Below are 23905 nucleotides of genomic sequence, written 5' to 3'. Positions count from 1 at the left end.
CATATTTGCTGATAAGTATGTTGAAATAAATTACCAAAATAATTGAAACTGGCATGATTATATTGTTTTGAAAAATAAAATATGCAGAATTTTAAAATTGTGCACAGAATTTTTAATTTTTGGTGCAGAATTCCCCCAGGATTAAGAGAGGCTAAATGAAGTCTTTGCATCTGTCTTAGTCGCAAAGGATGTGAAGGAGATTCTCACACTGGAGTCATTCTTTTTAGTTGACAAATCTGAGGGACTGTCCTAGATTGAGGTATCAATAGAGGAGTTTGGAACAAATTGATAAATTAAACCATAATAATCCACTGGATCAGATGGTATTTACCCAAGAGTTTTGAAGGAACTCATGTATGAAATTGCAGAAGTACTAACAGTGGTATGTAACCTATCACTTAAATCAGCTTCTGTACCAGATGACTGAACGATAGCTAATGTGATGCCAATTTTTAAAAAAGGCATCAGAGGTGATTCTGGCAATTACAGGCCTGTAAGCCTAACTGCCAGACCAGACAAATTGGTTGAAACTATAGTAAAGAACAGATTTATCAAACATGTAGATTCATAGATTCTAGGACTGGAAGGGACCTCGAGAGGTCATCGAGTCCAGTCCCCTGCCCACATGGCAGGACCAAATACTGTCTAGACCATCCCTGATAGACATTTATCTAACCTACTCTTAAATATCTCCAGAGATGGAGATTCCACAATGTAGATGAACACAACTTGTTGGGGAAGAGTCAACACAATTTTTGTAAAGGGAAAGCATACCTCACCAATCTGTTAGTGTTCTTTGGGGTAGTGAACAAGAGTGACAATGCACATAGTGTACTTGGACTTCAAAAGAACGCTTTGACAAGGTTCCTCACTAAAGGCTCTTAAGCAAAGTAAGCAGTCAGGGGATAAGAGGGAAGATCCTCTCATTGATCAGTAACTGGTTAGACAAAGGATAGGATCTTTCTTCAGAATGGACAGAAGTAAATAGTGGTGTCCAAGGATCTGTATTGGGACCATTGCTGTTCTACATATTCATAAAAGATTTGGAAAAAGGGGTAGAACAGTAAAGTGGCAGAGTTTGAAGATGATATGAAATTACTCAACATAGTTAAGTCCAAAGCAGATTGCGAAGAGTTACAAAGGGATCTCACGAATGGCAGCTGAAATTCAATGGTGATAAATGCAAAGTAATGCACATGGCAAACATAATCCCAACTGTGTACAAAACGATGGGGTCTAAATTAGCTGTTATCACTCAAGAAAAAGATCTTGGAGTCTTTGTGGATGGTTTTCTGAAAATATGTGTTCAATGTGCAGTGTCAGTCAAAAAAAAGTTAATGTTTGGAACCATTAGGAAAGGGATAGATAATAAGATGGTAAATATGCTTCTGCTATATAAATCTATGGTACACCCGCACCTTAAATACTGCGTGCAGTTCTACTCACCCCAACTCAAAAAGGGTATATTAGAAATGGAAAAGGTTCAGAGAAGGGCAACAAAAATGATTTAAATATATGGAACGGTTTCCATTTGAGGAGAGACTAAAAAGACTAGGACTGTTTAGCTTAAAAAAAAAAAGAGATGGGGGCAGGGAGGGGGGGAGGCTTATGACAGGTCCATAAAATCATGAATGATGTGGAAAAAGTGAATGAGGAAGTGCTATTAACCCCTTCACATGACACACGAATCAGGGGTTGCCCAATGAAATAAATAGGCAGCAGGTTTAAAAAAAGTACTACTTCACACAATGCACAGTCAACCTGTGGAACTTGTTGCCGGGAGATGTTGTGAAGGCCAAAAGTATACTGTGTTCAAGAAAGAATTAGGTGAGTTCATGGAGGATGAGTCCATCAATGGCTATTAGCCAAGATGATCAGGGACATAGCCCCGTGCTCTGGGTGTCCCTAAGCAGCTGACCTCCAGATGCTGGGACTGGACAACAGAGGATGGATCACTTGATGCCTTTAAACCATCTGGCATTGACTACCGTTGGATGCCAATACTGGGCTACGTGGACCATTGGTCTGACCCAATATGGCCATTCTTAATTTCTAGCTAAAAGACCCTGCGGGATTACAAAAAGCTGTGTTTGTTTTTTTTGTGTGTGTGTGTGTCACTATTAATATGACGAAGTAAAAGTTTAAACAGGATTACACAACACGAGTGGTTTCGATACCTGCATCATATCCACACCAGCACATCCATTGATGGAGCCAACTTGTACAGAAAAATTAGTTACACATTTTCTCCAATGTAGATTTATTGTAACGGGCAAAAATTGCTGTCTGGTGTAAAAACTATGCTCTTTTTCCACTCCTTTGTTTGTCTATCTTCCTTGTCTCTGACTTCTTATTTCTTTTGGAAGATTCCTTCTCTCAGTGGGCAAAGGATACAAGAGCCACATTGTTCTCCCATCCATTGTATTGCTGCTTCATAACAGGAGCAGAGAAGATTCTGCTTTGAAAGCCAGCTTTCAAGTTGACTGTCTGCGAAAGATCTCGGTACCACTTGCACAGGATGCTCTGCCTCAGTGAGGCATCACAAACAGAAGTTTTTGAAAGGTTCCGTAGCATTATACTATTACCACTAACTGCAGGACTTGCTTGTTGGAGGCAGATTGGTGGCTTTTGATTCCCTGTGGGCCCATGTCCTTTCTATCATATGTCCTGAACATGGTTCAGTAGGACTACATGGTTATGCGTGTAGTATTCATGATGGACTATTCAAAGTCACAGCTTGTCAGTAACAGACAACTGATATAAAGTAGTCCTACTAAATATGATTTGGCCATAAGTCTTCCTGCCCTAAGACAGGATCCAAAACCTTACCACTCTGGTAGAAATGTTAAGCAGGTGACTGCTTGTTATGCTATACAAATGTTGGGTTTGATGGCAATAACTATATTCATAATACAAAGTACACTGCTCAATGAGACAGACTTTGTAGATAATGATATCCTACTGGAACCAAACATCTGTATGCAATACAAGAGTGCTTGTGGTAACGGATTAAGAGATTCAAAGGTCAGAAGGGACCAGTGTGATCATGTAGTCTGACTTCTGGTATTCTACAGACTATAGAACTTCCCCAAAATAAATCTTAGAGCATAACTCTTAGAAAAACATACAATCTCAGTTTAAAAATTGCCTATGATGGATGAGGACAACCTCTGAGGGGCTCTCCAGGTGCCAGTCCAGGGACAACTTTGTTATAAACTTCCAAATGCCTCTCCCAGTCCATTTCTCCTTCAGAAATGATACTGAATAGGGGGCCTTGCTTGCACGTACATCCCTCTACTGCTCAAGCTATTGCTGTCAAGAGCTAGGGGAGTTCTGTCAGACTAGTTCTAAATTGCTGAAAGCTGAGGAAAAAAAAGTTCTGCACAGGTTAGTGAGATGTCTTGGTCAGGTCACCCTCAAAACTGTGTGTCAGTTTCCTGTGAGCACACCAGCTTGTCTGCCTTGCTGGCAACCTTCAAGACTCTGCCAGTCCATACCTTGCCTTGCAGGTGACAGTCAGTGAACCACAGTTCCCAGGTTTTCTTGAGATGTCTTTTGCTGCATCTAGACCTCTGACTGGACCCTCGGAGAAGGTGTTAAGTTTGCTGCCTCCAAAGAGACAACACACACTAGCCTGTTAATACACAACATGGAGATGGTTTTGTAATAAAACAAGAATAAGTTTATTAACAAAGAACATAGGGTTATGTGATTTCAAGTAAGTGAAAGAGATAGGAAAGGTTAGAAATGAAACAAACAAAACATACTTTCTAGTGACTAAAATTAACTTCAGCAAGTTATTTCTGTCTAAATAGGTTTTTCATCTATAGTCAGTTCCCAAAGACTTCAGCCTCTTTGATTGAAGGATCCACCTTTCTCAGATTTCAGGAGCTCTGGGCCCTTTTGCCCTAGTGACGGATGCCAAAATGGCATTCTGTTTCTGCTTGTATTTTCCAAAGTCTGTTGTCTTTGATGCCAGAGCCAGGAAGGCTTTGTGGCGGAGCAGGCTTCATTTCTATTGTGATCATTAAGTGGCCTCCCCTCCTCCCCGACTTGTTTTGCTTGAAGACTGTGTGCTGTCTAAGTAGGGGTACTTTTCTTTGTCTTCTGACATATTACCTGGCTCAGTTTACATTGGAAACATAGGAAGAGAGGTGAAACAACATTCCTTTGTCTAAGACGGGCTGGGCTTATAGTTGCAAAACACCTTCTAACAACATATTTCCAAACACACATACATCACATAATATTAATGACCAGCATGTCATCAGTTTGCATAAGGTACCTAACATGTCACCTTTTAGATACAGATTATAACAACAGTGGGTTGGGGCAATAAGTGTGTCAGGTATGATGTGAGAGGGTTGTGGTATGGTATGTCCTCTACCAGCTGGCATTAGGGAGGCTTCCTGGCTCACAGTGATGTTGTCAGAAACAAAATTACAAACCAGTAAATATTTCCTTTTGTAATTTAAAAATGGCTGAACAGCAGACACAGGGAAAACTTAAGTTCCAAGAGTGAATCGTTTAGCTAACTGAGTTTAAGGCAGAATTCTAAATTGGTCTTAACATTGGGTGTTAAGTGAAAACTTTATGCATACAAACAGTATAGACTAAGTCGTTATACCATCATTATAAGTTGCATCTTGACTTTTTAAAAACTTAGTTGTATTTGCATAGTCTCTTATCCTATATCATTCACATAAAAATATAACAACATAGACATTGTCAAATTTAAAATCCCTAGATACTATGTCTATACCCAGGATTGCTGTCAATTATATGGTTCATAGACACTATTCTTACGTTCCCTGTTCCCCGCCCCCTTTCTTTTGCTGTGTGAAAGGCCCACACAAACAGAGAAAAATGACTTTTCCCCTAGCATTGGCAGGGCAAGATTCTTAAAGACTGGAGGTGCCTCCAGGTTCCATATTGTAAATATTTGCAGAAATGCCACTGTGATCTATCTGTACTCTGTGCTAACTATGCTTACTGCTGTAAAGCTCTCAAAAAGAAGAGTTTCTGTACGAAAGATGTCACAATCTGCCAAAGGAGAGGAAAGACACCTGGGAATAGAAATACTTTAAATTGTTTTTGTTTTTTGTTTTAAACAACTTGATTTGGTTTAGATTCTACTCCTGGGCATTGCAGAAGTGCCTTTCAGATAGATTTGACTGCTGAGAGATTGGTTTCTTGGTGAACAAGTGTGTATATAGAGAGAATTTCATGAGGAAGGGATGGTATGGATAAGGCAGGAAGGTGGGAGGAAGGAAATGGAGTTTCTTTAAAGAAAACCTGTGAAACAAAGGAGTTGAAGTCAGCAAAATGAGATCACAGTTCTCGCTTGCAAGGTTCTACACCAGTGTACTCAGCACAAGCTTTCTACAAAAGTTATGCTTTTTCTAGTAACAAATAGTGATTGAGACTGTGTTCTTGGAAGATAGAGAATACCGTGTGGAGAAGTATCAAACTTTTTAACACAAAATGGAGCCTAGAATGGCATCCCTTCTTTTGTGACCTTTCTTTCCCATAATTTCCTACTTCTTCCTTGCCTTTGTTCTGCTTTCAGTTATTACTCTGCTCCTCTGTCATTCTAGTTTGTCTGTACCTCATTGCAAAGTAAGTGAAACATGCCAATACATTTTAGTTTGCCTTTTGTGGCATGTATACATAAACAGACAGAAAGCTTCCTTGCTTTGCTCCTTTTTTGTTTCTTTTAGTGTTGTGCCAGGGCTAGATCATTCTGTGTTAGAGAAGTCTGAGAATCTCTTCTGATGATAGCTCTGAATAAATAAAAGCAGGGCCTATGGAGTTCTGGTAGTTTTCTTTTTTAAAATGTCTGTGTAAAATCCAGGTTACAAATTGAAATGCATCTATGAAAGGTTTTCCTGTTGTAACCAGTCAGACATACAAGGGAAAAATGGGGTGGAATAGAAAGGTGCTGGAATGCAGATAGGTTGCATTTAGTGCACTTGAAGTACTAAGCAAATTGCTACTATTGTGGCATACGATAGTAATGTCATTTAACTATCAATAATATAACACAAAGTAAGTCCAAAACTGTCAAACCATAATGTCTACAGTTAGACATCTAAATGAATGGGGTAACTTTAGACACCGAAGTTGGACAGTTTTGGCCCTAGAGCAATAATTGATACAGTTTTGTCAACATTTTCTGCCTAAAATATTTTATATATCACTTTCAAATTATGCATCTTATAGTGTACAATTTTATTCTATAACTTTGAATATTTCTCAGTATTAACCTGTGTAGGGTAGAGCTACTGGAATACAGGAAAAAATAGGCGAAGCAGTTCAAACTGGCTTTTGTGAAGGTATAAACATAGTCTTTCTCTCCTTTTTGTTCCAAGATCTTAGTGGCTCTATCGCATCTCCAGATGTTAAGTTAAATCTTGGAGGAGGAGGAGGAGGAGGAGGAGGAGAATTCATCAAAGAATCTACTGCAACAACATTCTTGAGACAGAGAGGATATGGCTGGCTTCTGGAAGTAGAAGATGATGACCCAGAAGATAACAAGCCACTTCTGTATGTCAGAATTGCTCTTTGATATCTATCTTCATTTTCTGGTTAATAACTTTTTGTTTGTTTGTTTTCCTGAACATTGGTGAGCAGTTAGTCTTTTTGCTGTGACTAGGATTCCACAGTGATAAATGGCTTAACTTTAAGTCTGTCATTGTATTTGTAACATTGTACATCATTATCTTTATTCAGGTTTTATTTTTGTGTTGTGGGGAAGAAGAAGCTAAAACTTGTTGCTTGTCTTGCTTTAGGGGAGGGTGGAAAGGATGAGGTAAAATTTGAGTATAATTGGCCATGGCTCATATAGAGTACAACAAAAGGTTGTTTTCTCACTGCTTCTTTTAAACTTTTGTTCTTTTAATGATTAACAAAAAATCAAATTTTAGGCTTGGTCTATACTACAGCGTTAGGTCAACGTAAGCTGCCTTATGTTGACCTATGTCAGTGCCTACACTGCAGCCTTGCTCTCACTGATGTAAGTGCCCTACTACACTGACATTATAACTCCACCTCCAGGAGAGGCATAGGGCTCTTGTTGGTGTAGTTAGGCAACACTGTTGCTGTAGAGGCTGCATTACCTACCTCCCCTGTTGGCTACAATTCTTGTCAATTCTGCTGGAGCTGTGAAATTGACAAGAAAGGCTGTTAGGTTCCCTGCTGTGAACCCTGAGCCAGGCTTACAGAGCTGTCATCCTTGGACAGGTGTGGGGCTTCAGCTAGAACCCGGCTGCCCTCTAGGCTCCTGGCAGCCACTCTGAGCCCAGCTACCAGGCACCGAGAGCCGGGGCTCCCAGAGCTGTCAGAACGTGGCTGCTCTGAGCAGAGACAATAGCAGTGTGAAATTGCCAAGAATGTCAATTTCACTGCTGGTAGGCTCTGTGCTGTGAAATTGAGCCTGCATGAGTCTCACAGCTGGGGCTTTCACTCTGGGGCAGATGGGGGGGCTCCAGCTGTGAGCCCCATGTGGCTATCAGTGCCCCACACTCAGCTGTCAGTGCCCCACAATGCCCCACTTCAGTCAATGCAAGTGCTCCTGGTGAGGACATGCTCCACTGGCAGGAGGAGGGTAGTGTGGACACCAACAGCCAATTGAGTTACTGCAGTGACTGTAGGATGACCTAAATTAAGCCGACCTAATTTTGTAGTGTAGACAAGCCCTTAGATTGTGACCTTTCTGTCCTCCTCTGTTGTGCTGCTATTAAGCTGAGTTTGTTTAGCATTGTTAAACAATCAACAACCCTGACTTACTGCTAGTGTTCACTTGATATTTTGTTACTATCTGAAATTAAGGTATTGGAAATAGTGGTGGTCATCACCATAGTCTTGAAGTAAGTGGACAGAGATTTGGATTTAATTCGGGTTTAACTCCTCTGATATAAACTGACTTCATCAGGGCTTTTAAATGCTAGAGAAAAAAAATTCCTGCACTGTAGTCTTGTATACTAGGATTTTTCAGATCAAGGCTGTTTCACCGAAACTCAGTTTTAAAAGTATTATAAATGAAGTACAGTTCTTTTCCCACATCCTTTCATGTTATGTCAAAGGCACACAATCTGTTTAAAACCAAAAATTACCATGATGCTGATAAACCCATGCTTCCCCCTGTGTAAAGAGGTCTGGTTGGGTTTTGTGATCTAATGGCTAGTGCACTTTGAAGCAGGTGATTTTGGTTCTGTTCCTAGTTCTGCCACTGATTTGCTGTGTGGCCTTGGCAAGACACTTAATATCTGTCCCGCAGTTTCCTCTCTGCAAAACAAGGATAATACTTGCCATTTTTTGTAAAGCACTTGGAGATCCTCAAACAGAAAGAGCTGGGAGACAACAGATATTTCTGGAGACATTAAAACTCCATCTGCATCTCCTAGAGTAGTGAAACCCAAATATCTTTTCATATGATAAAAGTTGCACGCTAACCTTTTGTTTCAAAAAACTAAGACCACATTTCATCTCTTTTCCTAGAGAGCTAGACTGCTACATTGGGGGTGACAAAGCATAGGTGCTCTCTGTCACATAAGACTGTACACTATAAAAGCCAACTCTGTGCACCAAAAGGTGATCTGTGCATTCTTAATGTTTATTACACCTCACAATTGGAGGACAAAGCTCCTAACCTTAATGCTTCTATGGATTTAAAACATGGCAGGCTGCCAGAGAGCCAGCACTGACTCTGTTCAATTGAGTCAAGGTCAGACTTCATAGGATAAACCCGTCTTTATTGAGGGATGGCCTTATTCATGGCCCACTTCCAATGACAGCCACCACCCTCTTGAATGAGAGAAAAGTCAACATCAGGCAACAGACAGATGCATAGGCTTGGTCTACACTAAACCCCCAAATCGAACTAAGGTACGCAACTTCAGCTACGTGAATAACGTAGCTGAAGTCGACGTACCTTAGTTCGAACTTACCGCGGTCCAGACCCGGCAGGCAGGCTCCCCCGTCGACTCCGCGTACTCCTCGCGGCGAGCAGGATTACCGGAGTCGACGGGGAGCACTTCTGAGTTCGATTTATCGCGTCCAGACAAGACGCGATAAATCGAACCCAGAAGTTCGATTGCCTGCCGCCGAACCAGCGCGTAAGTATAGACAAGCCCATATACACGATGGAACCTATTGAGTGGTGGGGCTATGAATTTAACTCCAGAATTTAAATGATCATATCACATGACTTTCAGAATGAAATGTAAAACAAATAGTTGCTGACTTTAGGATGGATGGAGAGACATGCATGCTCCTGTCCTTTAGACAGTGGAAGGTACTAAAAATGTTGTGGCAAAGTTCAGTAAAAATACCTTGCTATAACCGAAGGAGATAAACTGCCCTAAGACTTGCATATACAAAAATAATTTCACTAGACTCAATAAAGAATATTCCCTGTCTGGGGAGACAGTGTAACTGCCTGTTTTCACTGGACTTAACTCATGGTCCAGCTTTTCTGAGAGAAGGCTATAAAACAAAGACCCTCTTATTTCCAGAGTACATTGTAAATGAGCATCATGGGACAAAAATCAAGCAATAACTTATTCTAATCATATTTAGCAGTTCTGTAATGATTTTCATCTGTAGAACTCAAAGTCCTTTACAAAGGAGGCCAGTATCATTACCTTCATTTTATAGCGGTGGAAGTTGAGGCACAGCATGGAGAGGGATATGCCCAAGATCACCCAGCAAACCAGTGGTAGAGCTGGGAATTGAATCCAGATCTGTGCCTTCTAATATAGTGGTCCTGATTCTGTACTTTCAGACCTATGCTCAGATGGGCAGCTGCAGGAGATCTCTTGAAGCTCCCCACTTCAGAGCTGCCTAGTTCCAACTGCGCAGGGGCAGCCCTAACTTGCATTAGAGTCCATCGGCAACCTTACACCAATAGAGGATCAGATATAGCAGAGTTCTGCTTTGCCTCACCTCTCCCTGTCATATCTGTGCTCTGCCCCTTGAATGCCCCCTCCTTTCCCTTATGCCATGGTTGAGGGGAGCAGCAAAGCTAAACTCTGCCAGATCTATACCAATGGAGAGTTTTGCAGATGGTAACTCTCCACTGGCCATCCTGTCTGTTTTAAGGCTAATTTGTGGCCTGGAAGTGGGGGAGGGAGGTTGGAGAGTAGCAAGATCTGCTGCTAGAACATTTTACTGGTTTGATCAGCCCTTAGTTATTGCTGTTTACTCATGCTGGAAACCAGCCAGTTGAACTATTGGCATAAACTGGCCTGGGGGAAACTACCCAGTTTAAGCAACTACCTTTCCTTTAATTAAAAGACCATCTACTTCAGCTTGTTGGTATGCTTTTTTTAAACACTTTGAGGATTAATGAATCCTATGCTTTTGTTCCCTGTTGGGAGCATGTATTATTTTTAGTTGCATTATAAATAAATGTAATGTGTCTATGTGGTTGCATATTTCAATGTATATAATCTTTAAAATAGCATGACAATAAAAAAAACCTTGACAGATGAATATGGCATACATGTGCCTAGATGTTGGAGGACAGAAGCTTTGCTTTAATTCAGACTGCAGGGTATTTTACCCTTCTTTTGTGTTCCCAACCACAGTATTTATTTCAATATAGTTAATGATAAAATTGCATTAATGTTGAATAAAGTTGTTAGAAATTTAACAAGGGTTTCTTGAAGAAATATTTAAACAGTAAAAATAATTTTTATCTCACTAGGATGTTGAGATTTCATTTTATGCTGCCGGTATATCTTGGAAGTATTCCACGTCTTGTGTGTCACTGCATCTGAAAGCATGTTCATAATGAACAAACTACAGACTCACTGCTTAATTAACCTGCTCTCACAGATTAATTATGAGATGAATGATTCTCTTTACACAAACTGTTCCAGTACCAAAATATGTAGTAAATCTTTTGTTTTACAATTGTAGGGAGGAACTGGACATTGATCTGAAGGATATTTACTACAAAATTCGATGCGTGTTGATGCCTATGCCATCACTTGGGTTTAATAGACAGGTAGTGAGAGATAACCCTGATTTTTGGGGCCCTCTGGCAGTTGTCCTCTTCTTCTCAATGGTTTCATTATATGGACAGTTCAAGGTAGGTATAAACCTTTTATCTAAAGAGAACTTTAAATATTGCGACTTGAATGCTAAACAGTTTATCATATTTATAGACCAGTAGAAAGCCTCTTCTCCCCTTGCCATGAGTATAGTGAGAAGAATGGAGCATCTAGTTCCAAATATATTTCTTTCATGGGTGTCTTTCTGCATATTAAAAAACTTGTAATACTATACTAAATGTTCCTTGAACTACATCTCTAAGGCTAATTAGAATAAAAATGTCAAGTTTTGTCTCTGAAATGGAAGTGAAGGAAGGGTGGGATTTCTGGAGGCTTGTAATGATATGCAATCTGTCAGATGCTCAGCTGTATACTAACTGGAATGACTAAAACATAAAACCTACATAATAGGTATATTTCAGTACAATGCTAAAGCAAAAGACGGCACCTTTACAATGCTGGTTCATCCATGTTAAATAAAATGTAAATTGTGACTGAAATTGAGGGACCCATAGGAATCAGTGATGAAAGTGAATGTCACTTAAATTTCTGTAGTTGGGGCACGATCATAGAGTAGAAAGTCTGCGCCATGTTTTTCTGTATGAACACATTCCCTCCTCTGAAATCTTCTCCCATCTTTAATTTAGTTCTCAAATACAATTTACATTGATTGTACTATTAACTTCGTAATGTTTCAGTTCCCTCTACCACTGTCCTCTTTTTGCATTGCACAGTGAAAAAGATAGTTGGCTTTCCTACATGCTTCACAAAAAAGTTTGGGGACAGAAAACCATTAGAAGATTCCCCCCGCCCAACCACGTTACCCAGCCACATACTCTTGCAAAAATCTTTAGTAAGGATATCTCTTCTAGAGAGGGGAAAAATTAGCTCTGTGTCCGGACATATTAGTAATAAGTTGTTAACTAAGAATTCTAATTCAAAAGTGGCTTATTCAGTTGGCAGTTAGATACTTGCTGGTTGAACCTTCTGCATTATAGTCATACTAGTAAGCTTTTTTTCAGATAATTTTAAACTTATTTACTGGTTTTATTGCCAGAGAACCTTTGTATAAAGATCTTGAATTTATTGTGGTTACAAATAATGCCATAACTGTCTGGTACTTTTTTGTCACCTTAGTTACCTTTTCCTTCTCTTGCTCCCACCCCCATAATTAAATAACTTCTATCTTCTTAATACCTCTGTCTCTTGTCACTTGACTTCTCCTATGGTTCCTTCAGAACTCAGGGAATGCAGCTTTTGATTGGCCAGCAAGAATTATAGTATAGAGATGCTTGGCCTTTCTTCCGCTTTTCCAGTATTGCCCAAGCATAACATCCCTTGTAGTGCTTCTAATCACTGCAACCTTTAAAAAGTGATAGAACTTAGATATGAACCTAGGTCTTCTCTTGGTAGCACCTAAGTGAGCCCCCATGCAAGCTCCACTTATAATAATGAGTAAACACCTTTAACCTTATCTTTAAATATAGCAATAAGTAAGGTGGTGTTTTAGTCACGGGTATTTTAGTAAAAGTCATGGACCGGTCACGGGCAGCAAACAAAAATTCACAGCCCATGACTTGTACTATATACCTAACTAAAACTTGGGTGCTCAGGGGCAGCCCAGGGTCCTACACGGGGGTGGGGGGTTTGGCATGACTGGCAGGCACTCTACCTGGCTCTGCGTGGCTCCCCAGAAGTGGCGACATGTCCCTTGGCTCCTAGGCAGAGGTGCGGCCAGGAGGGCTCCACGTGCTGCCCCCACCCTGAGCGCCCACTCCACAGCTCCCATTGGCTGCGGTTCCTAGCCAATGGGAGCTTTGGTGGTGGTGCCTGCAGGTGGAGGCAGGGCACAGACCTGCCTGGCCACGCCTCTGCCTAGGAGCTGAGAGAGAGAGAGAAAGACATGTTGCCATTTCTGGGGAGCCCCCCCAGGAAAGCGCCGCCCAGAGCCCTTACACCCTTCTGCACTCCAGCTCCCTGCCTCAACCCGGAGCCCCCCTCCCACATTCCCAGCAGCGTCCAGTGTGGCTGGGCCCATTGAATTTTAAATGCAACCATACTTTGAAGCTCAGAGGCTGTCCTGGGAGTGCGGGTTCCCACTGTAGAAGTGCTATTTTCAAAGGGAAAGCAATATTTCCCTTATTCTGCTTAGCAGCTGCACTCCAGATCAGCTGGGCTGCGATTTAATTTAAGTGTAGGCTAGGGACCTGAATTGCGTGATAATTTAAGCCAGTTTCATATTCATATTAAGAACTGAGGAGAGGAGGAAACCTGGGAGGAAGACTACTGCCTAAACTAGAAGTACTGTCAAGGTGTAGAAAGAGTTAGGAGTCATAACATAGATCTCTATTCTTTTGATTTTGTATTTTAAGGGTGACACACAGTATTCTGCCATCCCTAGAGACGATCTTCATCAACGAAGAAAAGAGATACAAGCTGAACATTGATTTTTCTTTGTTTTGTTGGTTTAAGCCAACCGCTCAATGTTGTCTGGGCATGCTTTTCATTGGGTGTGAAGAGATATTGATTTCCTTTTGTGTTTCAGAGTAGAATGAAAACAAACATGTTACCATCTTGTAAAATCTGAGACTCAGTTGAACCCTCTCATCAGTGGATTCACTAAAATTTAGCCAGAGTTCTTTTAATTCCAAAATTTTTACTGACACTTTCCTGTTCTGATAACAAAACCACACTACGGGTAAAATACTGGTTTTACCATATTTTCTTGTTTGGGCATTCCAAACACACAAGCAAACTTGTCAGAAAAGATATTGTATAAATAATAAAACATCTGAATTTTATTTCTAAATTCCATTGTAATACTGAATAATACAAGGTTTGCTGCAGTTGACTTTCTTATGAAACCAAAATTAATTCTGAATTATAATAAAAATAATTGATTGATAAGAATTAATTGTTCTCTCTCTTTTAAGGTGGTTTCTTGGATCATAACTATATGGATATTTGGATCCCTGACAATTTTTTTATTGGCCAGGGTTCTTGGAGGAGAAGTAAGTAGCATGTGAAAGTGTGATTGATATATAAAATATTCAGAAGTGACTTAGCTTTTTGGATGCTCAACTTGCGGCACTTTAAAATCACCTAGCTACTTTCTCAAAAATCTTGACCTCCCATATTTAGACATGAATTATAGCACAGTGTGGAACACATTGGTCTCTGTTGAAATTGAGTTTCAAGATAAATTCTTAGAGTTAGATCTAGTCAGAGAGCTGCTAGCTAGTGAACAGGTTTTGATTAAAAATAAGAACCAGTCCAACTAATTTGTTCATGTAAGTCTGGATCTAAAAAACAAAACCAGACCCTTGGTCAATTTCACGTGCATTTATTTAAACTGCTGGCATTTACTTACAACCTGGCCAGAACCAGAAATATATCAGAAATACTACTAGACTTCTAGAGCATCCTTACTACAATTTTCACTGCTAACATGAACTTCTATCATTAATTTAGGCATCCCAGTGGAAGAGTTACTTTGTGTGGTGGTTAATTGCAGATATTCAGAATTAATGATAATTGTCGAGTTGATTATGAATTTGAAATCTGACCGTGTATTTCATACATACTATACTAATTTCTAAATGCTGTAATAATTATTTGAAATGCATTACTCTGTCATTACCAGTAAAGAACCTTGCATTAAAAAGACTGGAAGTAACCAATTGTTATAATTTGCATAAATATATTACCCTGTGAATTTACATTTAATGACAGTAACATCAAAAAAAAAAAAAAAAAAAAAAAAAAGTTGCACATGTTAACAACTTTAATTCTGAGCCACAAGACAGATGCATGTACTCAACACTACACTTACTGGAATAGCTACTAATTCCATCATGACAAAATGTAAGTGTTTTCTCTGTTGACAAAACTTATGAGCTAGATTGAAGACATTTTTTTTTTTTTTATTCTTTACGAATTGATTTATAATTTTCAGGTTGCATATGGGCAAGTTCTTGGTGTGATAGGATATTCTCTACTTCCACTCATTGTAATAGCACCTGTCCTCTTGGTGATTGGATCATTTGAAGTTGTATCTACACTAATAAAAGTGAGTTCAGTAATGTTTATTGTTTGTCACTATGCTTCAAAATATTATGTTGCCCTGAACAAAGTAATAATTTTAGTAACTTGTAATAGAATTTTAAAAGTACTGCTTGAATTCTTGTGACCCTCTTGTTCAGAAACATAGGTCAGGAAGTCACTCTGTCTTCCCCATAATTCAATATAAGATATGTTTAGTTATTGCAATGTGAATGGTAACGTCAGTCATGTTCAGAGAGATGGTAGTAGAAGTAGTAATCTCAAACCACTTCTACAAAGAAGGTAAGTATTGTTATCCCCATAACACAAATGGAAAACTGAGGCAGAGAGAGCCAAAACTGACCAGCCCAAAGTCAACTACCAGTAGAGCTGGGCAAAATTTTTCAAACAAAACTTTTTTTAGCAACAAAATGCAGATTTGGTAACACTGAAATGTTTCGCAAATTGGTGTTGGTTTTGCCAAATTTGTGTCCAAAAATTTTCAGGAAAAGTAGAAATGTTTCATTTTGATACTTCTGAAATGAAACTAGGGCTGTCAATTAATCACCGTTAACTGAAGCGATTAATGCAAAATACATTAACTAGGTTAAAAAAAGGCACAATGAATCGCAGTTTTAATCACATTGTTAAACAATAATACAATACCAATTTGAAATTTATTATAAATATTTTGGATGTTTTTCTATCATTTCAAATATATTTATTTCAATTACAACAGAAGTGTACCATGCTCACTTTATATTATTATTTTTATTACAAATATTTGCACTGTAAAGAGATAAACAAAACAAATAGTATTTTTCAGTTCACCTCATACAAGTACCGTAGTGCAACTTACAAATGTAAATTTTTTTTTACATAACTGCATTCAAAAACAAAATAATGTAAAATTTTAGAACCTACAAGTCCACTCAGTCAGTCCTACTTCTTGTTCAGCCAATCACTCAGATAAACATTGTTTACATTTGCAGGAGATAATGCTGCCTGATTCTTATTTACAATGTCACTTGTAAGTGAGAACAGGTGTTTGCATGGCACGGTTGTAGCCAGTTTTGGTATTTATGTGCCAGATGCGCTAAACATGTGTATGCCCCTTCGTGCTTTGACCACCCATTCCAGAGAACATGTTTCCATGCTGAATTTAAATTGATATTCTATTATTGTTTAACTGTGTGATTAAAACTGTGATTAATTGCGACTATTTTTTAATCTCGCGATTAATTGTGATTTTAAAAAATCATTTGAGAGTCCTAAATGAAACATTTTGATTTTTCAATTAAAAAAAAAAACTAAACGAAACACTCAAAATTGAAACAAAACATTTTTTCAACTTTTCAGTTTGCTGAAAGGTTCTAAAAAGTGTTGGGTTTTTTTGTTTTGTTTTTTGATTCACACCAAAACAATTTTTCGTTTTTGAATTGCCAGTGAACCAAAAAAATCTTTTATTTGCCCAGCTTTACCTACCAGGCCTGTGGCAGTAGAGAACTTTAATGAACTGTACTAGTATGGCAAAAGTTTCCTGAGGGTTTGCCTACCCAGCAATTAAAAATGCGTGTCTGACCCATGCCAGTTGACTCAGGCATGTGGGGCTTAGGGTACAGGGCTGTTTAATTGCAGTGTAGATGTTTGAGCTTTAGCTGGAGCCTGGGCTCTAGGACCCAGTGAGGTGGGATGGTCCCAGAGCTCAGTCAGCAGCCCAAGCCCAAACGTCTACACTGCAATTAAACAGCCCCCCTTAGCCCAAGTCAGCTGGCACGGGCCAGCCATGGGTGTCTGATTGCACTGTAGACATACCCTGAGAGGTCTCAGAGCTATGTGTGATTCTTTAAAGACTATACTACCTGAGTACAACTGCATGAATCTTTACTTGCAACTGTTGCCAGATTTCAGGGACGTGGCGGGTTGTCAATCAAAAGGTAACCTTGCTAGCTTTGTCCTGTATTCCTTTTGTATTGCTCAGTTTTGTTAGTTTATCTTTACTGTTAGCTACCAGTAACCACTCTAATTTCCTCAAACTTGAATTACACTTTAGTTACCTTGCAGTTGCACCGTGGTTGAGGTTTTGCTACCTGTAATTACCACTAATTTGTATACTCAGAAGGTTAATCATTTTTGAATTACTTGTCTGTCCATTAATTAATACATAATTCTAAAAATAGGGTTACGTTAATTAAATTTTAGTTACATGGTCATTATTTTATTGTCTTATGGTAACTTTAAGCAGATATGTGCACAATTCACTTGAGTTTCCAGTGCAAAAAATGCAGGGCCAAAGCCCTGTATCGAAGACATTTTAGCCCTGTGAAGCACCTATAGGTTGGCTTGAGGGTCTGTACTAGTGAGAATCTTCCAACCTGAGGGTGCTCAGGAACATTCCAGCGAGTTCTTTTCCAATTTCAGTCGGCAAAGGAGCTCCCTAACAATTCCAAATGATGTAGCTCAAGCCTTTACTATCGCAGCCTTTGATAAAGGCTATGAATATCTTACTGAATTCCAGTCACTAACGTCTTCTCCTTCCTGACTCTGCCTACACAGAGCCCCAGTTCAGGAGTCACATGCGTGAGCATATAATCAAAGGACTTTTTGAGGCTATGTGCGTATTCCACTACTTATGTGAACAGATCCTTGGGAATATTGCTTGCAACAGGCTAAGGTCCTTTGACAGTCCCTCCAATTCATAGATTTCATTTTACACCAGTGTGCTAAACCTTCTTGCTTGAGGACAGTGGGTAGAGCCCTGCAAATCTACGGATATCTGCTTTATATCCGCAGATCATTTTTGCGGATTGGATGCAGACACAATTTTTGTATCCATGCAAGGTTCTAACAATGGGTGTTTGATTATATTTTACACTATGACCCAGTTAGCTTGAGACTAGAGGTTTGTATCAGGGTTCACTTGGTCTGAGGCAAGGCAGCCAATACTGCTTGCCTCAAGATGTGTCAGTGACAAGCACATGCACACTAACTAGTTATGCGACACTCTGCATATTCACTAAGCACTGCTGCTTGTGTTCAGTCTTTTTAAAGCATTCCTGCCTTGACTTTACAAATACGATTGTGCATCCAAAGCAGAGGAATCCAAACTTGCCTGTACTTGGAGGTTTTTGTTTTTTCCAGTGGGCAATGTGTTAGAACAGTTTTGTTATTTGGGGGGAGACATTTTACAGCCTGTACAGTGTTTGGGCCAGATGTGTTCTAGGAGCAGTAGCGTAGCTAGGGGGGGAGCAGGGGAGCAGCCGCTCCCCCACTGAGCATAAGTGGCGCCATGTCAATTTCTTGGCACCTTTTTACTCACCCAGGGGAGTGATTTAAAAAAAAAAAAAGGTGCCACCCGCTGTGGTGCTTTTATTTTATCACCCGGAGGCACTCTGGGTCTTCGGCGATGGGACCTTCACTCGCTCCAGGTCTTCGGCAGCATTTCGGCGGCAGGACCTTCAGTGCTGCCGAAGACACCTGGAGCGAGTGAAGGGCCCGCCGCCGAAGACCTGGAGTGCTGCCGGGTGAGTAAAAGCGCCGCAGCGGGTGGCGCTTTTTTTTTTTTTAATTGCTCCCCCTGTTCCCTCCACCTGGCTACGCCACTGCCTAGGAGTTCTTAAATCCCATTTCTAAGATAACCAATATGAGTTTCTTGTAGTAGTTATTGCCTCATTTTTCCACTGGTACACCGTGGAGCTTTGTAGTCTCCAAGAGTGAGACTTCTGCCATAGATGACATCTTTAGGGAAGGGAAAACTACTTATGTGCAGGGAAGAATTCACAGATATAGGATAAAATGTCCAAAGTTGCTTACGTACAAGGTCACTTAAGTCCTTTAGAAAACTTAACCCATAATCTTTCAGGATTCTCTCCCACTCTTCTACCCTGCTCCACTTCAGAGTGAGAGGATTCTGGATATGATGTTTTCTTGATTCAGGCTGGGATTTTCAAAGAGGCCATAGTATAGGCACCGAACTTCCATTAACTTCCTTCAGCCCCTTTGAAAATCCCAGTCTCATGCTCTAGGCCACGGGTGGGTAAACGACGGCCCGCGGGCCAGATCCAGCCTGCCAGCCATTTTAATCCAGTCCTCAAGCTCCCGCTGGGGAGTGGGGTCTGGGGCTTGCCCTGCTCTGGTGCTGCAGCTGAGGAGCAGGGTTGGAGGCCGCTCCACGTGGCTCCCGGAAGCAGCAGCATGGTCCCGCTCTGGCTCCTACGCATAGGGGCAGCCAAGGGGCTCCTCTCTGCACACTGCCCCTGACCCAAGTACCGCCCCCACAGCTCCCATTGGCGGGAACTGCAGCCAATGGGAGCTGCAGGGGCAGTGCCTGCAGACGGAGCAGCGCGCAGAGCCACCTGGATGCGGCTCTGTGTAGGAGCTGGAGGAGGGACGTGGCTGCTGCTTCCAGGAGCCGCTTGAGGTAAGCACCACCTGGAACGTGCACCCCTGAGCCTCTCCCTGTGCCCCAACCCCTTGCCCTAGCCCTGATTCCCCTCCCACCCCCTTGATCCCAGCCCAGAGCACCATCCTGCATCCCAGTCCCTCATCCCCTGCACCCCCGGCCGGAGTCTGCACCCTCCCCGCACCCCACTCCTCTGCTCCACACCAGAGCCCATACCCCCAACCAGAGCCCTTACCCCCTCCCACACACCAACCCCAATTTTGTGAGCATTCATGGCCCGCCATAAAATTTCTATTCCAAGATGTGGCCCTCGGGCCGAAAAGTTTACCCACCCTGCTGTAGGCAATCATGTATATATTGCTGTTACCTCTGGGATGTTAATATCAAAATAATTTTTTACAAAAATATTCTTTTTATGTCTATGCCTAAGGGAAGCTCTTGCTTCTTCTTGTTATTGAAATAAATTGGTTAGTATGTTCCAGAGCCCTTGAGGTAGGAGAATGCTCAGTAAAGTGACTAAGGTCACCAGCCAACAGGTGCTTGAGGAGGCCACATTTTTTTAGTTTTTCCCATGATTTGCATTGGAGGTACAAGACCCAAGGGTAAGAATCTTGCAAGATGACATTCAGAGAAGCAGAATTACAGGTAATAATCATGAAAAAAGTTCAAGTTGAAGAGGACTAAAACAGAATGAAGAGTTGTCAAATAGTGCTCCCCTGGTATAAAGATCTATACTATCTGAATATGTACACTTACTGTTTGCTTTATTGTAGCTATAGACTCTTAAATTCAAATGAGTGCACGTGCAGATGCTTGACGCCACATGATGACCTTCATTGTAAAGTGCTTTGAGATCTGTTGAGGAAAACCAGTACATAAGAGCTGGAGATTATTAGTACGAATACATGTAGGTAAAATCTCTCAAATATCCATGAATGAAAATACTTAGAGACCAACATGGTGCATCTCTCTCTGAACACAAAGAAAATAACATACTATGTGTTCTCAATATAACACTCAGTAAAAAATGTAAGGTTTCTTTCCTAATTACCTTAATAAAAAAAAAAAAAAGTACTGATTTTTGTATTGGTATCTGGACAGATTTTCTTGTACTGTCAGCTAACACTATACCTTTTTTCTTTTTAAGCTGTTTGGAGTCTTTTGGGCTGCATACAGTGCTGCTTCATTACTAGTCGGAGAAGAATTTAAGACTAAGAAGCCCCTTCTGATTTATCCAATCTTTTTATTATACATCTACTTCTTGTCCTTATACACTGGGGTGTGACCTGAAGTGTTGGATGTGGCCAGAAACAATATTTTATTCACATGCAGACTGGTAAAACATAAGATTAAGGAGGCTGGAGAAAATAGGAGTGACTGTTTTGTATCCAGTTGTTGAAAAGTTTTAAGACCTAAACACACATTTGTGTATATTATTTAATTAAGCAATTATAGCTATGTGGATTTGTATCAGAGTTCTAGGTTTAAGATTCTTTAGATTTTCATGAAATAATATAAGAACTTTGTGTTTTATAAGATTGTGTAGCAAAAATACAGCTTGATACCTGTGCCATAAGCACCAGGACCAAATTACTATATTACATTGAACAGGAATATGAAAAAATATTGGTAATGGTCTCAAAGTGCAATTTTTCTTTTCAGTTAAACACAGCTGGCTTTTTTGGCACAGCAAATTCTGTATATATTTATGAAACAATCCTGATGGTTCACAGAATAGGCTCTATAATTGAGACATGAAGATATTAGTATTTTTATGTTAGAGCCCCAGATTTATTTGATTTGGCTTTTGCGATTTTATAAATTCTAATTTACTTTGGGGAAAAAAGTGTACATGTGTATTTTGTATCTATTGCTTGTGTGTAGCAGATATACTCCTTGTTTAAGGATGTACATTGGGTTTTCAACACTTGAAGACCCAAGCATTTGAATTAAAATTCACATTTATATCTCTGCCCAACGGAGCAAGACATATACTGTGTGACATTCATTCATTAAATGGCTTATTTGTGAAATCAAATTATTTCATATTTAACAAGATCTGAATTTGAAGTCACACAAAACAACTTTCAACTGCAGCATTGGAGTAAGGTGTGGGAGAAGGAAGATAATGTATCAAATTTGTGACCTTGAGCAATGTTTTAAAATGACAAAATAAACAGAATGCTTCCCTAACCTTGTATCTGTTTTGTAACAGCTTGTTCTGTATTGCTTTTAATGGTATGTAATTTAACCAATCACGAGTGTTTTTCTAATATACTGTTCACCTTTTGTAAAATGAAATATTAAGATTCTTAAAAGCCTGATTCTGCCTCCATTGAGTAAGTAAGGCAGAATTAGGGACTTAGCAACAAATTTTCACACTAATTTTGACTATCAAATTAGGTAATATTGTGATAACATTAAATATTTCCTGTATATACTATATAAATTGTTTATGTAATAGTTTATGTTGATGATATTAATGGAAATTATGGAAAGAAAAAAATTATTGAAGGTAACTTAGCATGATATTTACTTTATTGAAAGTAAAGTTGTTTGCTATCTTTAGTAGGTAATATTTGGAAATAGGTTTTGACTGACTTGCAATTTTTTTTTTTTTTGCAAACTTTTGTCTCTTAAAAATAGTAATAGTACAACCAGAGATCCTTACTGCAAATAATAAAAACTTATCAACCATTACAAGGTGATATGAGGAACTGCCTATTCTCTGTAGTAGTCAAACTGCTGTGATTTAGCTTAATTCTGCAATATTTTTAATAAAATTATCCATATAACTTGAAACTTTAATTATTAATTTCATATAATTTATAATAATACTCATTAATTAAAATTTAAAGTTAAATTCTTAGCCTCCAAAAGAAACTTTGGTTTCTGTTACTTGCTTCTCTGCATGGGTACCTGGTAGTTTTAAATTAAACTACTTAAAGTTGGTGCTGGACAAATGTTGTGATAGCAAATCCCAGCTATTCTAAGTCTCACAATACTGTAAACCCAGAAAAACTTTTAAACTAAAGTTGATCATGATACCAATCTTTGACTTCAGCGGAAGTTTTTGTTGAATAAGAACTGCAAGATTTTGTACTAAACAAATAATATGGTTTCTAAAAATAGATTATATATCTACAGCTTAGTGAACCTTAACCTATACTAGTGTATTTTACCAATTACCTTGTTGCATAATAATCTATAGTGAATGAAATTCATATCCCAAAGTGTTTTGAAAGTATTTGTACTGTTTTAAAATAATATATGCATTAGCAGTGCAGCTCTATCAGATATGATTCTGGAAGAAGTCAGAATAATGTGCTTCCGATCTTTATAATTTATCATTGTATTATAGTGCTTCATGAGAAGATCCAATTAGCATTTTAAACTTTAAAGAAATCAAGTCAGTGTGAATGAATGTAGTTAACTGCATCATAAACACTAGGGGTTAACCCACTTAAAGACTGGTAGGTATTTAATGAGTTTTTACCATTTCTTGTCTGTCCTTTCCAAGTTGTGTTATAGACAACTTTATAACATGTTTATGGATCTGAGATGACAATATGAACTTGGGTACTGACTGAGACAGTTTAAAATCACTCTTTCTACACACCCAGCTTCCTTTTCATAAGGGACTGTGATCACATTTCTTTAAAAATCTTAGTTTCTTTTATGCTAATATTCTCTTAAAACTATAGTTTTTGCTGTTTTAACAGTTCCCTCCTGCAAACTAGAGGGGTGTGTGTGTGTGTGTGTGTGTGTGTGTGTGTGTGTAATACCCAGTGTATATATGCATATAACATAGTAAGTCTTTTATAGACAACTGCAGAATTGCACCTTTTAAAGTCAATATATTTAGTTTCATCTTTCGCATATGCTATTCAAAGAAACATACTTAAACAGTTCTCAAATGGTTCCAATAGTTTGTTATAACTTTGCATTCAGTTAACTCATATTTTTAGACCAGGTATATATGTAAATACAGCATAAGATGTATTTTATAAAGATTTTGAATTAAATTTGTTTACCAAATGTATAAAGCGTATTTATATTCACTGAATCAAAACACATACATCCACATTCCTATATATGTAATCAATTTCATGTTCTAAAATTGTAAATAAATTTTTAGGATTATGAAGTATACAAACTTCTGTTTCGTACTTGAAAATGTAATGCAGATTTCCTATCATTAGTGCAACTTCTAAACTGAAGCAATTACTTTCCAGATAAGTTTATTTGCAATGGCATGGATGCAACAGTATGGGACTTGCATGTGCACAGTGAAAATTGTGTTCTGACAAACTTGTGTGCATCGTGAACAGACGTACAAAGAAGTATTTTCCTTTCTTCCCTCATTTGCAAAACTGGTACCATTTGATGAAAAAGGCAGTACAGT

General features: G+C 39.2%; 1 protein-coding gene across 1 annotated transcript in view; it reads left to right on the top strand.

Moving 5' to 3' along the window:
* Positions 1 to 23542, top strand: part of YIPF4 (Yip1 domain family member 4) — a 29649-nt gene extending 6107 nt beyond the window's left edge. The window contains exons 2-6 of the mRNA XM_034764921.1: positions 6372 to 6546; positions 10924 to 11095; positions 13991 to 14068; positions 15013 to 15126; positions 20648 to 23542. Coding sequence (XP_034620812.1) covers positions 6372 to 6546; positions 10924 to 11095; positions 13991 to 14068; positions 15013 to 15126; positions 20648 to 20785 — 677 coding nt within the window. The 3' untranslated portion in view covers positions 20786 to 23542. The remainder of the gene's footprint in view (positions 1 to 6371; positions 6547 to 10923; positions 11096 to 13990; positions 14069 to 15012; positions 15127 to 20647) is intronic.
* The last annotated feature ends 363 nt before the right edge of the window (positions 23543 to 23905 follow it).

This window comes from Trachemys scripta, chromosome 3 (genome assembly GCF_013100865.1).
Source record: "Trachemys scripta elegans isolate TJP31775 chromosome 3, CAS_Tse_1.0, whole genome shotgun sequence".
Classification (NCBI taxonomy): domain Eukaryota; kingdom Metazoa; phylum Chordata; order Testudines; family Emydidae; genus Trachemys; species Trachemys scripta.
Note: the sequence above shows the minus strand (reverse complement) of the source record. Positions and strands in the feature narration are given on the sequence as shown.